At 43.9% G+C, this 12829-nt stretch overlaps 1 protein-coding gene across 1 annotated transcript; it reads left to right on the forward strand.

Annotated features, from left to right (window-relative positions):
- The first annotated feature begins 3337 nt into the window (after positions 1-3337).
- DNAJC12 (DnaJ (Hsp40) homolog, subfamily C, member 12) lies at positions 3338-12208 on the forward strand. The gene is made up of 5 exons (XM_009082762.1): positions 3338-3412; positions 6049-6127; positions 8895-9034; positions 10252-10450; positions 12114-12208. Exons 1-5 carry the CDS (start codon positions 3338-3340, stop codon positions 12206-12208), a joined length of 588 nt encoding a protein of 195 aa, XP_009081010.1.
- Positions 12209-12829: the final 621 nt, after the last annotated feature.

A 12829-nucleotide genomic window follows, 5' to 3' on the forward strand; every position in this document is an offset into this window, starting at 1 on the left:
CGGCTGCCTTAGGCATGGAGCCTGCAGGGGGTACGTGGCTCTTACTCGTTCTTTTTCACGTGCCCTGGAGGGATGCGCGCTGCTGGGTATCTGCAGTGCCTTGCGGCTTTCCAGAGATCCCTTTAGATACGTGAACTGTCGGAACGCTCCTAGTGCCCCAGCTGGATGCTGCAGCCCGGACCATCGCTGCACTCCGAGTGCAGAGGCACCCCGTGTGGCCGTGCTTTCCGCCGGGGAGATTGGACCGCACAGAACTTGGCCGCTCCCCCGGGACCGCTGCCAACACGTCAACATGAAGCTTGCTACTTTCGTTTAGTTAGTTTTGATCTAAACTTCGTGGATAAAAATTTAAGTATTGTTCTGTTTAGTGTTACTGCTCAAGGTAACAAGGTAGTTGCAGAATAGTTTCAATAAATTTAATACAATGGAATTCCTAAGTTTAGTGGCAAGACCTGGATTAGACAGAATTTTTCCCTTGCAGGCCTTGATAACCAACAGCTTTTAAAAACCCTTGGGTTAGCGTTGTTGATAGGTATGTTTTGGCTTCAGAAGGGATTATTTTGTAGATAATTGACTTTAGTGATGGTGTTGCAGTAGTTACCCCTATCTTGGGAAGTGAGCTGGTAGTGCTTGGGTCCTGTTGTTTCTGCAGCTCTGAGCTTGTGTGGGGACAAGGATGGAGCATGAAGTGCAAAATTCAAATGAATTATGTTGAGCCTCCAACTTCTGGTAAATGTGTGCTTTGTCCTCAGGAAGCAAAGCCACTGAAGTCAGAAGAACAAGTCCTGGAAGATTTGGTGTATTTTACAGGAACAAATTCACATAGAGATTTCCAAGTCTTGCTGTTTTGTTTAAAGGGCCATTTATGACTTTTACAAGTTGTTGGTAAACCTCCTGTTACACTGAACCAGAATTCAGTTTTGCTCTTGACTCTAAACAAGCCAAATTGTTGCCCTGTGTTAGGACTGAATAGACATGTTTTGGTGGTGGTTGGGTACAGAGAACAAACATAAGATTTCCTCACTTCCAGAACTGTTTGTGCATCCTGAGCAACACTAACTAACATCTGCATAGGCACTAATCTCTGCCATCTCCTGCCTGTGATTCCCTTGCAAATGAACTTTATGCCCTGAGGGGCAATACTTGTAGTTTTTCCTGAGGATTATGTACAGGTTCTCTTGCTGTCCTTTCTGGTGCTGCTTTGGGAGTTGCCCCACTGAAGTCAGTAGGAGCAGTAAAAGTCTGAGTTGTTAGTCAGTGTCAGGATTTTGTGTGCTGCACACACAAACCTGCAGCCTGTGCTGTGAGATCCCCAAGCACTGGGGGTCTCAAGGAGGCACAGATGTGGGAGCTGCTGCAGTTTGGATCACAGCCCTTGTTTGTTTGGCCTGAAGGGACAGATAAAGATGGGACTGAGGCTTCAACAAGCACATCCCCTGCGAACAAGCAGCTTCCAAGTCTCAGGGATTTGTCACCAGAATCCAGCTCTGGGCCTGCAGCTCAGCACAGAAGTAGCCACTGAATGCTGGAGGGAAAAAGGGTTAAAGAGCCTTCCCTTGCAGCTTATACAAATACACAAGGGACACTTGGAAAAGAAAGGAATGTCAGGAGTGCTGTTGGGAGGATGAACAGCTGTTTGTTTTCTGTCCTCCCTCAGAGTATAAACTATTTAAATATTAACATGATCTCTTGCTAAAAGACTTTATTTCCTGCACTTTTCTGGTTTATTATTAAGTTATGAATGGGGGAGATGGAGAGATTAGAATTGCTAATTCTGCCACTTGAAGAAGCATTTCTATTGTTTTATTTGCTCAGAGAAATATGGTGGTAGAGTTTTCTAACAGATTCAAATGGTTTCATCAAGGCTTGTGCTTTGCTGCTTAATATTTTTGCTGCTTCTTTTTATGTACTTTATATATTTTATTATCTGGGTAGGCTCTCTGAACATGCAGTAAACCCAGGAAATCTCAGGCAAAACAACCTGGAAGTGATGGAAGACTAATATTATGTGTAATTGCAGAATACTAATAATATAGATAATAAAAAAAGCCCTTGTAGATGCAAAGGAAATACATATTTGTTATTTCATAAACAGCTCTGAATGGCCCTGCATCCTTTGTTGATTCCCAGGTGCCTGTTCAGCCTTGCTCACACCCTGGGTACCTTGCTCTGTGTAGACTCTCCTACTGGAGTTGTTGGTAAACCTCCTGTTACGCTGAACCTGAATTCAGTTTGGCCCTTGGCTCCAAGCAAGCCAAACTGTTGCCCTGTGTTCGAAGTGAATAGACATGTGGTGGTGGTGGTTGGGTACAGAGAACAAACACAAGATTTCCTCATCTCCAGAACTGTTTGCACATCCTGAGCAACACTAACTAGAGTGTGTGTAGGCACTGATCTCGAGAGTTGTGTAACTAGTCGAGGCATCTGTTTGCTAGTCTTTAGCACTCAAAATATTTAATGACGTGAAGGATCTGGGATTGCAAAACTCTTGCAGGGATGTGAAGCGTAAAAATAGAGCTCCTGAGGCTGCAGGGGAAAGAATTCAGTGTGTGGTTAGTCTTATTTCTGGGAAGTAATCCTTCAAAACCAACAGATCATGGGAGACACCAACCATGTCTTTACTGTTTGCTGGACTGAGGCCTTGGCCACTGGTCGTAGTTCAAAGTGAAAGGGATTTCACTTCAACGTAACACGAGTTTTACAAGGAATGTGTTCTGCACACAGTACAGACCCTCAAGATGCAATTTGAAGGTAATTTAACATGAGGAAGTCTCTAATTTGATAATAGTATTTAATGTCTTTTGATAGCCTTGATTTTGTCAGATGTGTGACTGATGTACATGAGCTACTTGGCTTTGGGTGGTGGTGTGTATGTACCTGAGGAAGACTTCAGAGAACAGACTGCCCCGTTTTGTTGAGGTGCCTGGCAGAACCCTGACAGACTTGGCAAGCTCAGAACTTCATTCTCCAAACTTTGCAGCCCCGTAAATGTTATTTTGGGTGCAATCCTCACTCTTTTCTATAATCTCATTGTCAAAGACTGTGGTGAGAGTTAGCATTGAAAATGAGAAGGAAATGAGGCTCAGGAAGCCTTTAGGCATGTGCCTGGTTTGCGGTGGCTGCAGAGGGGATGAGCCAAACCTCAGCAAGGTTCGTCGCCACATCTCCGCGATCTGGATGGGAGCCACGGTTTAAGGTCGGAGTCTCCCTGGCAACTACAAATCCCAGGGAGCATTGCAGGTCTGTGCCAGCGGCTCGGCATCCTGGCGGAGCGAGCGCTGCGAGCTCCCCAAATCCAGGTGCGGCACCCACCTGCTGCCCCGGGCGGCTCTGCGCCATGGACGCGATGCTCAGCGGCAGCTCGCAGGACCGGGACTACTACAGCCTGCTGGGATGCGATGAGCTCTCCACGGTAAGAGGCTCCTCGGGCTGTCCCTGCCGAGCCACCTGCGAACCTGCTGCCACTTTGCCGCTGGGAGTGTCTCCCGTGGGAAGCTCCGTTCGCGCTGTGCTGAACGCCGAGAATAAGGCTCGGATGAAACAGAATTGTGTGCTGGATACAGCTGAAATATCGGGTTATTCATCGGGTGAGATCAACGTGTGGTGTGGTTACCATGAGCCAACTGCATACGGTTGTGGGTTGTATTATCGGGTTTGAAAAACGAGAAGAAGCTATTTATGTGCCACTAGTCCAGTGAATATTCACTGTAGGCACTGATAGTGCTGCTGAGCTTCTCAGGCTTTAGATGTGTTTTAATTGTTTTAAATTATTCATTTGTTCAGAGGAAAAAAACCTCTTTTTCATTCACATTAATGTTTGAAATGTTTTAAAAACATTACTAGATTTACTAACTTGTTCTGGTAGGAGATACATACTTTAGAATGAGATCCTGAATTGCTGAATGATTTGTATGTAAACAAGTGTGTTTTGTTCTGGAGGTGTCCATATAACATTCTTTTTTGATAATCTGGTGTGCTTAAGTTTTTTTAAATCTAGCTGTTAATTGGAATTGCATTTCAGCTTTGGAAAAGGAGTTTGGATCCCTCTGCTGTAGCGAGGGATGTATTCAGTGGGGATGAAAGGTGCAGTAGATTTATTCAGATGCTCTCACCGGCCCTAGTGGTCAAGTGCTGGGAAAATCTCTCAGTGTTTGATGTCGCTGTAAGCACAGGAGTGAGCACCTCGGGCTGTGGGAGAAGGGGCTGCCTCCCAAGGATCCCAGCGGAGGGTGATGCTCGGGGCTCCATCGAGGCTCCTTTTGCTGGTGGTGTTTCTCTTTTCTACCTCACACCTCTTCCTCAAGGGCTTAGCAAGTAATGAGCAGTTCAGGCACATCTGATCATGATTTTGCAAACTGCTTGAAAGTGAAACGAAACAGCCGGAATGAAAGCAGATGAGTCCTGAAGAACGAGCTGTCGAGCCCTGTTTGCTGAGGAGCATCCTCAGCACATCCTCAGCTGCAGCACTCCTATTACACTGTTCAGTGTTCTGGTCTTGATCTGACATGGTTATATTTAAGCAGGAAATACTCTCAGTTTTTATGGATTTTCCCTCTATTCAAGTAAACACAAGCCAAGTTCTTCCTTGGCTTCTGGTAGAATTAAGCTCAGGGATGCCTAGTTCATCTTCAGACTTGAGAGGAAGAGGAGAGGTTTAATCTACATCCTTCCTCCAAGAACAGTATTATCTGTATGTAGTAGGTATTAGATACCTGTCTTGGTAAAACATCTCTGTGAATATTTGTTAGAAATTTCATATATTTTGTATAAACTTCCTATAAACCTTTCCTTCTGCTGATCTTTTTAACCTGAAGACTTCCAGCCTACCCCTCTGCTACTCTACACATTTCAACGCTCCCCTTTAAGTAAGTTTTAGAGCTGTTAGCTGGGAGTACAGCAACCAGCTCCATCAAGTTCTCTGTACTATGTGTGTGTTTTCAAGTGTCTCACTGACTGGAAATACACATCTGTCCCTCGGGAAAAAGCCACTGACGAGAGCAAAAAGTGTGGAATTTTGAAGTTACGACTGCAGACCACATTTTTTTTCCCAGTGTATGACTATGACAACAAAATTTGGCCAGCTAGTTGTGTGAACTGTAGTTTTATTCTAAAGAAAAAATGTTATGAGCCTTAATTGTGAAGTAAATAATTTAAATTGCATGTGGCTCTCATGGTTTGAAGGGTGAGGAATTTATATAAACAGCCTTTCTAGTATGGGAAAGAATAAGAACTAATTGCTACCTTGAGGTGGGTTGTTGTGAGAGCTTAAGCTGTACTGGAATGATATCAGGAAGTTTTGGCTTCTGAACTATAATAAGCAGCAGGAAAAAAGTGAATATATGGAAACATATTCCCACTCCGGTGGTTTCTTGGGTTTTGTTAATGTGTCTTTGTTTTTCCAGGGGTTGCAATACTTTATGGTACTGCAAACTGTGTGGGAACTTGTGATTAACTAATAAACTGACACATGGCAGCATTCTGTTGTTGGTTATAGATCTGTTCTATTCCAAGCCAACCTTTTTGCACAGCAAGTTAACTTGACAGGAGGAATGTAAACTGCTAGTTATCTGGCTTTGGGGCATCCAAGGTGGAAAAGTCGTGTGGTGCTGGCTGAATTTTCTGTAGAGAGGATAGGGAGAAAAGCCACTTAATCCCCCAAATCCATCTTTAGCACTACAGAGGTCTCTCCCTCCTGCAGTGAGACTTGGGTAACCGTTGGAGTTGATTAAACAAAGCAGCTGAAGTGAAGTGATGCATTTTGCCTACATGGTCAAATGTCTCCACGCGTTTTATAAAGCCAACTTGCCATATTGGGTGACTGTTTCACAGAAACAAGGATGAGTGCAGGAACAGTGAAATGAAACAAGCATTGCCACTGGCAGATGGTTGTTGTTATCTGCCTTGCTTGTGCTAAAACTTGTGACAATGATTAGGACAAAATCTTTCAGCCTTCTTCATTGTTCCCCCCAGCTCCTTTCAAAAGACAAACTTGAAAATCTTTCCTGTGTGTATGTATTTACTCACTTGAAGTCTTAATATTCTGTTTAGGTGGAACAAATTCTTGCAGAATATAAGATTAAGGCCCTGGAATGTCATCCTGACAAGCATCCTGGAAACCCCAAGGCAGGTATGTATTCTTTGCTCTTTAAAAACAATCTATATTTTTCTTATACTAACATGACTAAGATACTAGATTCAGCCTTAGAACTTCGTTAATTATTCCTTCTCCTCCATATATTTCAACAGTCAGACATGTTGAGCAAGTTCTCCTCAAATAGCAAGCTTTTCCTGTTCTTTTCTCAGACTTAGGCACTCCTAGGTGCTAGAGCAGGAAGACACGTGTTGGATGTATTTGTTTTCTAAGACTTTGAAATATTTTCTTTCTATGGTAGAACATCTTTTAATGCAGAATTTATTTAAGCAGTGTCTCCCTTCCCAGACCTTTGGAGCTGGGCCTCTTCTGTGCTCTGTGCATCCCAAGTGCCATACGTGTGTCAGCCAGTTCATTCGCTTTCCCGAACCAGCCCAGCAGAAACACGTTAAATTGTACTTTGATGTGAAAGAAACTCTAGTTTATTTTCATGTAACTTAGTGACTGGCCATGAAGAGCTGCCAGCAGCACATGAGTAGCCATCTGCTTGCAGAAGAGCAGCTGACCTTTGTGCTGCAGGTGTCAGCTCCTGCCCGTGAGGGCTGAGCAGCACCCGAGCTGTGTGGAGCCTGCCACAACCACAGACAGCTCTGGACAGTGTTCACCCACATCCCAGGAGTTTATATTTTCATACCAAAGGGTGTTCTGATCATAATTATGGTCCCCACCAAAAACTTGTTGTCAAATAATTGCACTTCTCATTTTGATTAACATAACAAAACGTTTCCTATTGGTTTAATTCTGAACTGAACAATGTAGGCATAAACTGAGCACCATAGCCTACCTTCTTGTGTGAGTGTGACTTCATCCCTCCCTCCTCTGGCATGGCACAGCTAGGAATACTGCAGTGGGAGGTGGCACTCTCACTCCACTGACCCGAGCAGAGTTCTCAGCAGGGCTTGGCTTTCCCTTCCTTACTGATGTGCCATCCCAGCATGGAGTTCACAGCAGAGGAGAGGGATGTGGGTGTTTAAAAGGTGAAGTAGGTGGGATTTTTCACTTTGCGAGTCCCTGACAAGGAGCCCACTGAGATCTGGTGTTTGAGAGACAACCTATTAATGTTAACCTGAATATTTGTTCTGAACCATAGCACAAAGTGCCAGTGAAACCAATGGAATCAACTGTCTGCAGAAAATTCTGGCTATTGCAGCAGGGAAAATGTTCATCCAGTGCCTGGTCTTGTTGTGTCTTGTTGTGGTTTAACCTCAGCCAGCAGCCAAGAACCAGCAGCTGCTTACACTCCCTCCTCCCCACTCTGCCCCCCACAACCCAGAGGAATGGGGAGGAGAACAACTGGAGTAAAATATGTGGGTTGAGATAAGGACAGTTTAATAACAATACAGAGCAGAATGAGCCACAATGCCAATAGATAATGAAAAGAAACCAAAATCAGTGATGCACAATCCAATTGCTCACCCCCCACGGACCAATGCAACCCCGAACCTCCCCCAGGATCGGCCCCTTCAGCCTGGAACACCGGGCATGACGTGCCATGCTGGGGAATATCCCTTTGGCCAGTTCAGCTCACCTGTCCCAGCTATGCTCCCTCCCAATTTCCTGTGTATCTCCTCACTGGTAGAGCATGAGACACAGGCAAGAAAATGTCCTTGGTTATGATAAACACAATCCAGCAAAACCAAAACAACAATGTATTATCACTTCTGAATTCAAAACACTGCACTACACTAGCTACTGAGAAAATTAACCCCATCCTGGCTAAAACCAGGACATGTCTCTACACTCCCAGTCCCTGTCATATCCTCTACCCCAAGTAACTCCAAAAGGGAAGCCATGTGCCAAATGCCAGAGCAGCTTTGTTTGGCAGGAAGAAATGTTTTATGCTCCATTTACCCAAACATGCTCTATTTGCTTTAAATACCTTTTCACAGTACTGGTGAAAGTTTGCTTTATATTCTTCATTTCATCAGCTTTGAGCTCAATAAAGAGTAATTAAAGTAGACCTTTTATGTGCTGGAAACTAGTAACTCTAAAATGAGGGAAGCTAATAGAACTGTCCCCTGAGCCTGTTGTCTGCTGTTTGATTTACAGCTACCAGTTTTGGTTAGTGTTTGGGTGCAGTGTGTTTCAAGAGAAATCTCTGCAATTTGTAAGCTGGAATAAATGAATAACAATAAAAGATCACTGCAGTACAGATGAGTCACAGATGAGGTCTAAATCTTTATAACCCTTCTGCAAACAGTGACACAGCTGCATCCTTAGTAACCACTCCATGGAACATTACCTGCAGGGAAGCAGAGAGCTCTCAGTCATGCAGTCTGGTGTCCAAACAACATTTTAGCACGTGCAGAGGACACACCTAATAAAACGCACAACTTAATCAATTTGTACTGTATTTAGATGATTCTTCTTGTCAATTTTTGCTTGTCTCTGTTTTCCCCTGCTCATGTTTCCTTGGTGCTGTGCTTTGCTCCTCCTTGCTGCTGTGGCTCTAAGTGTGTCCCTTCTCAGCAGCCTCACCCTCATTTCCCTTTTTGAGGTTGTCTGCAGGGGCCAACTTGTGCCTTTTGCCTGTGTACTCTGTCTCTGAACTGAAATTCAGGAGCTTTTGAAGCAGACAAAGGCTTTGATAGGCTATCAGCTGTGCCCCAGAGCCACCACATCCCTTGGTCACTTGCTCCTCCTCTATTCTCTTTGCTCTAAGCCATTTCTGGCAGCTTTTGTTTCACACCTGAATTTGTTTCTTTGGAAAAAAATAGTGACTTTCACATCTTTCGTGTTCCAGTGGAGAACTTCCAGAAGCTGCAGCAGGCTAAGGAGACCCTCACCAACACAGAGAGTCGAGAACGTTACGATTACTGGCGACGGAGCAGGATCACCATCCCGTTCCAGCAGTGGGAGGCCCTGAGCAGCTCTGTGAAAACGGTGGGTGCTGAGGCTGGGCCTCCAGGAGCAGGGGAGGAAGGGCTGGGCCAGGCAGAAAGTTGCAGTGAGTGAGGGGACGAGTTGCAGCACTGCTGCTGCAGTGGTGGGCTGGGAGTGGTGCAGTGATTCCTGCACTATGGATGCTACAGAAACCCAGGAAGAATTGGAAAGCTATAGAAGCTCATTCCCAGAAGGGTGTTAGGCCAGTAGTTTTAGAGTGAATTTATCAAGTTGCTGGTTTTATGTGTGTTATAGGAACTGTAAGTAACTTAAGGGCTGTTTTCAAATGCTTTAGCTCACTTTGCTTTTTTAGGAACCTTTCCTTTCTTTTCAGAGTTAGGTTGAAGCTGGGATCTTTGTGTAGTATGTTCTCCTTTCTGTACATTGCCTGTCACGCAGGTTTGCATGCTACCTGATTTAGAAAGGACCTCATTGAAAAATACAGAAGACAGATTCCTGGCAACCCTGGGCTTCCCACAGGACTTCAGAGGGCTGTGCTAGGCCTAGTGGGGTGATCTATGACAGGTGTTTGAGGGGTGTTTTCCCTCCTAATTTTGCTAATGAGAAAATTTGGTGTGTTCCTAGTAGGTCTTAATTCCATAATACTTGAGTTTTGGGTTGGTTTTTTTTCTGCCTCATTAGAGTGAATGGTAGTTAACATGTGGTCATATTTTAAGGCAGGTGAATAAATGTTTCCCATGTCAGTTCTGCCCAGCTCAGTCCTGCTTAGGAGAGAAGTTTGAGCCTCTTCAAGTAGAGCATTATGCCTGAGTGTAAACACGTGCTGAAGTATCCAGTGAGGCTTAGTTCAGTTCCAAACAGAAGTCATTCCACAGGCTGCACGATGAAATCTTTCCAGAATGCCTTACTTTGATAGGGCCTTGTGAAGGCAAAGAGAGCTTTGAAAATGGATATTGCTGAAGTGACTCAAGCTCTTGTAAAACATCTGAACTCCTGACAGAAGGAGCTGGACTAAAGGCCCTTACAGTTGTCTGAGGCACTTGTACCTGTTGTCCCTCATCCCCACCTGACATGAACTGTCCTCCCCAATGCTGTTTCTGACACGTAGCCAGCCACGCTTTTCCCTGTCCTTCTGACCTACCAGTGTCTTTCTAAATGTGTGCTTCGTTTAACCATGGAGTAAAACAGAAAGAAAAGTTCGTTAAAGTCTCTTAAAGCACAGAATTTAGCTATTTGTTCTTTTTGCATTCCTTTAGTCGATGCACTGGGCTGTCCCAAGTAAGAAGGACCAAATGCTGGAGGCTCCTGACTGGAACGACACCAACAGCACAGCCTGTGGGATTTGGACCCAGGAGATGGCAGACAGTGAGGGATTGGCCGAAGTGAGCAGGAAGCAGGAGGATGTTGCCATTCCTGATGTGAAATCACAGTCTTCAAAGAGTCCAGACTCCCCACGTAAGTGGAAACAACAGTTACAGAAAGTTGCAGTGTCCAAGGTTAGGCCTGAAATGAGCTTTTAGCCATGAGAAATTCCTCTCCAGAATAATGTGCTTAACTGGTGGCTTTTTTGATGTGGCTTTGGCCTGGGGTTTTGTTTTGGGCTTTATGCCTTTCCTTATTTATTCAGTTTTGAAACTTTCAGACATTTTCCCTCCCTACACCATGTTTACTTGCTTGTTTGCTAGTGACACCAGAAACTGGAGGAGAGCAACAGCAGCAAAAAATGCTTCAACCAAAATGCAAATTTTCGCTTTGCTGCTGTATGAAAATGAAAAATAAGGCAGTTATTTTCTGTGACTTTAAAAAAATAACATGTAAAACTGTTAAGTAAAATACCTAAGTTTGGTTTTTTAATCCAGCACTCAGTAGTTTTGCACAGTTTGCATCTGATGACTTGAGGTCTAAAATTTGAGCCCCGGAGGCTCAAAGGTATATGAACAGTTTTTTTAAAAAACAGAATATGCACCAGAGTAAATGTGATTTCAAAAGCTTCACCCAACCAGTTGGATCTTCCTGTCTGTCGTTGAGGTCAGTGTGCCTGATCACAGTTTGCTTACCACAATTCTGCCTGAGCCCTCAGGAGCCTCATCTTGTCCAGCCTTTCTTCCCAGTTTGACCAAACAGGAAATCAAGTTGAACTGTGAGAGTACCTAATTGTAGTCCCAAAGATTTGTGGAATGCAGAAAATAGATGAGAAAATTCTACAGACAAGTGTATGTCACACATAACTGGAGACTTGATATTGAAAAAATTGTGCTCTATAACTTGATACAATTTGTTCTTTTTTTTGGTAATGAAACCATCACTATCATCATTGTCAAACAGCAAAATTGTGAAGTAAATGAAACATCGCCTTGTTCCTTGTAGTGGTGAATTTTCTTTGCAGGCATCTTCTGTCTCAACTTGTGTTTGAAGGTTTAGTTTCATTTCCAGAAGTTTGAATGGGAAAAACATCAAACCCATCAAACACCTCCTTAATTTCTCCAGTGAGCATGTATTTACAGTAATGAATGCTAATCTGACCGTGTAGTTATTCACCAGGGTCTGTATGCCCTTCGGTGTTTACACTTGCTGTTAGGGTGTTGATAATGCTTTTGGTTTGTCCATGAAAACTTACTGCTTTGGATTCCACTTTGACACTGTGCCATTTTCTGTTCCTGTCTGTACCAATCATGGGCTACAATTCCAAGGAGCCATTTCAGCCCGAGGAAGAGATTTTCACACTAGTTCTGCTAACAGCTTCAGTTTCCTGATGTAGGAAGATCACGTTAGTATTACCAGGCCACAGATAATGAACTTGCAGATCCATCGTGTCATCCTCTGTCGCCTTTAGATTAAGCAAATGCAATTTGTGCAGCTTTCTGTTGTGAGTTCTCTTCTGTTCTGCCCTCGTTCTTGCTGTTCTCCTTTGGACTCTTCCCAGATGATCATATCTTGAAGTTTGGTGTTTGACTTCTTGTTCAAATGTGCCAAGAGCACAGAGGGTGTCCCTGCTAGTCAAGAGCACTGGAAGTGCCCAATTTTTTAACTTACTTTTTGGGGGGAAACTGTCAAGTATTATTTCATACATTTTACACATGTTTATAGTAATTAACTTGCCTTTCTCATTTTCCCTCAGGATTTTCGGAAGGAAATTACTGGCACTTGCGTTTCCGCTGGTCGGGGGATGCTCCGTCAGACCTTCTGAGGAAGTTCAGGAACTATGAGATCTAAATTGTGAAACAGACAAGAGCATGAGATTATCTGTTCAGCAGTTCAATGTTTTTTGGTTAGCAGTGACAGGTTATTTGTGTTTTGTGTTAATTCATTGTGATGTGGACATGGTTCAGGTCGCTGTCTCAGTACTGATTTGGTGACACGTGTGCTCTGAGCGTTACAGGTGGAGGTCTTTGTGTTTAATAGGCCAAGCCCTTTCCAGTGTCAACAGGAGGTGATTTTGTGATGTTCTCTAACAATCTTTCCTATATCCTTAAACACTGTGTAGTGATTAACATTTCTCTTGATCCTGTGATGCTATAAAGAACATGCTCAGTAGAACCAGAAATCATTGTTGGACTCTGTTCCAGAATGATCTTCCAAACCCTGTGTGACAATGAGCTGCCAACAAAACTGCTTATTTCTGAGCCACGTGCCCTGGTTCACTTCTCCGTGGCATGTCCTTACTGCAGTGATTTATTGTGGACACACTGCAGCCTTAACTTGTGGGAGAATTGTGGTCCTAGGATAGAGATGAAAGAAGGAGGTTCTCAGTATCCAAGGTCACTGTGGCAGATCAAGCACCTCTAAAAATCACTTGCTGTTTTGCACCAGCTTTTTGTTTTGGAAAGCAGTTCC

This window comes from Acanthisitta chloris, unplaced genomic scaffold (assembly GCF_000695815.1).
Source record: "Acanthisitta chloris isolate BGI_N310 unplaced genomic scaffold, ASM69581v1 scaffold39769, whole genome shotgun sequence".
NCBI classification, from domain to species: Eukaryota; Metazoa; Chordata; class Aves; order Passeriformes; family Acanthisittidae; genus Acanthisitta; species Acanthisitta chloris.

Bases quoted from the DNA above. Each gene is read 5' to 3' on its own strand.
- DNAJC12 (XM_009082762.1), top strand. From the start codon at position 3,338: ATGGACGCGATGCTCAGCGGCAGCTCGCAGGACCGGGACTACTACAGC. The intron at 9,035-10,251 runs GTGGGTGCTGAG...GCATTCCTTTAG, and splicing joins TGAGCAGCTCTGTGAAAACG to TCGATGCACTGGGCTGTCCC. The intron at 10,451-12,113 runs GTAAGTGGAAAC...ATTTTCCCTCAG, and splicing joins AAAGAGTCCAGACTCCCCAC to GATTTTCGGAAGGAAATTAC.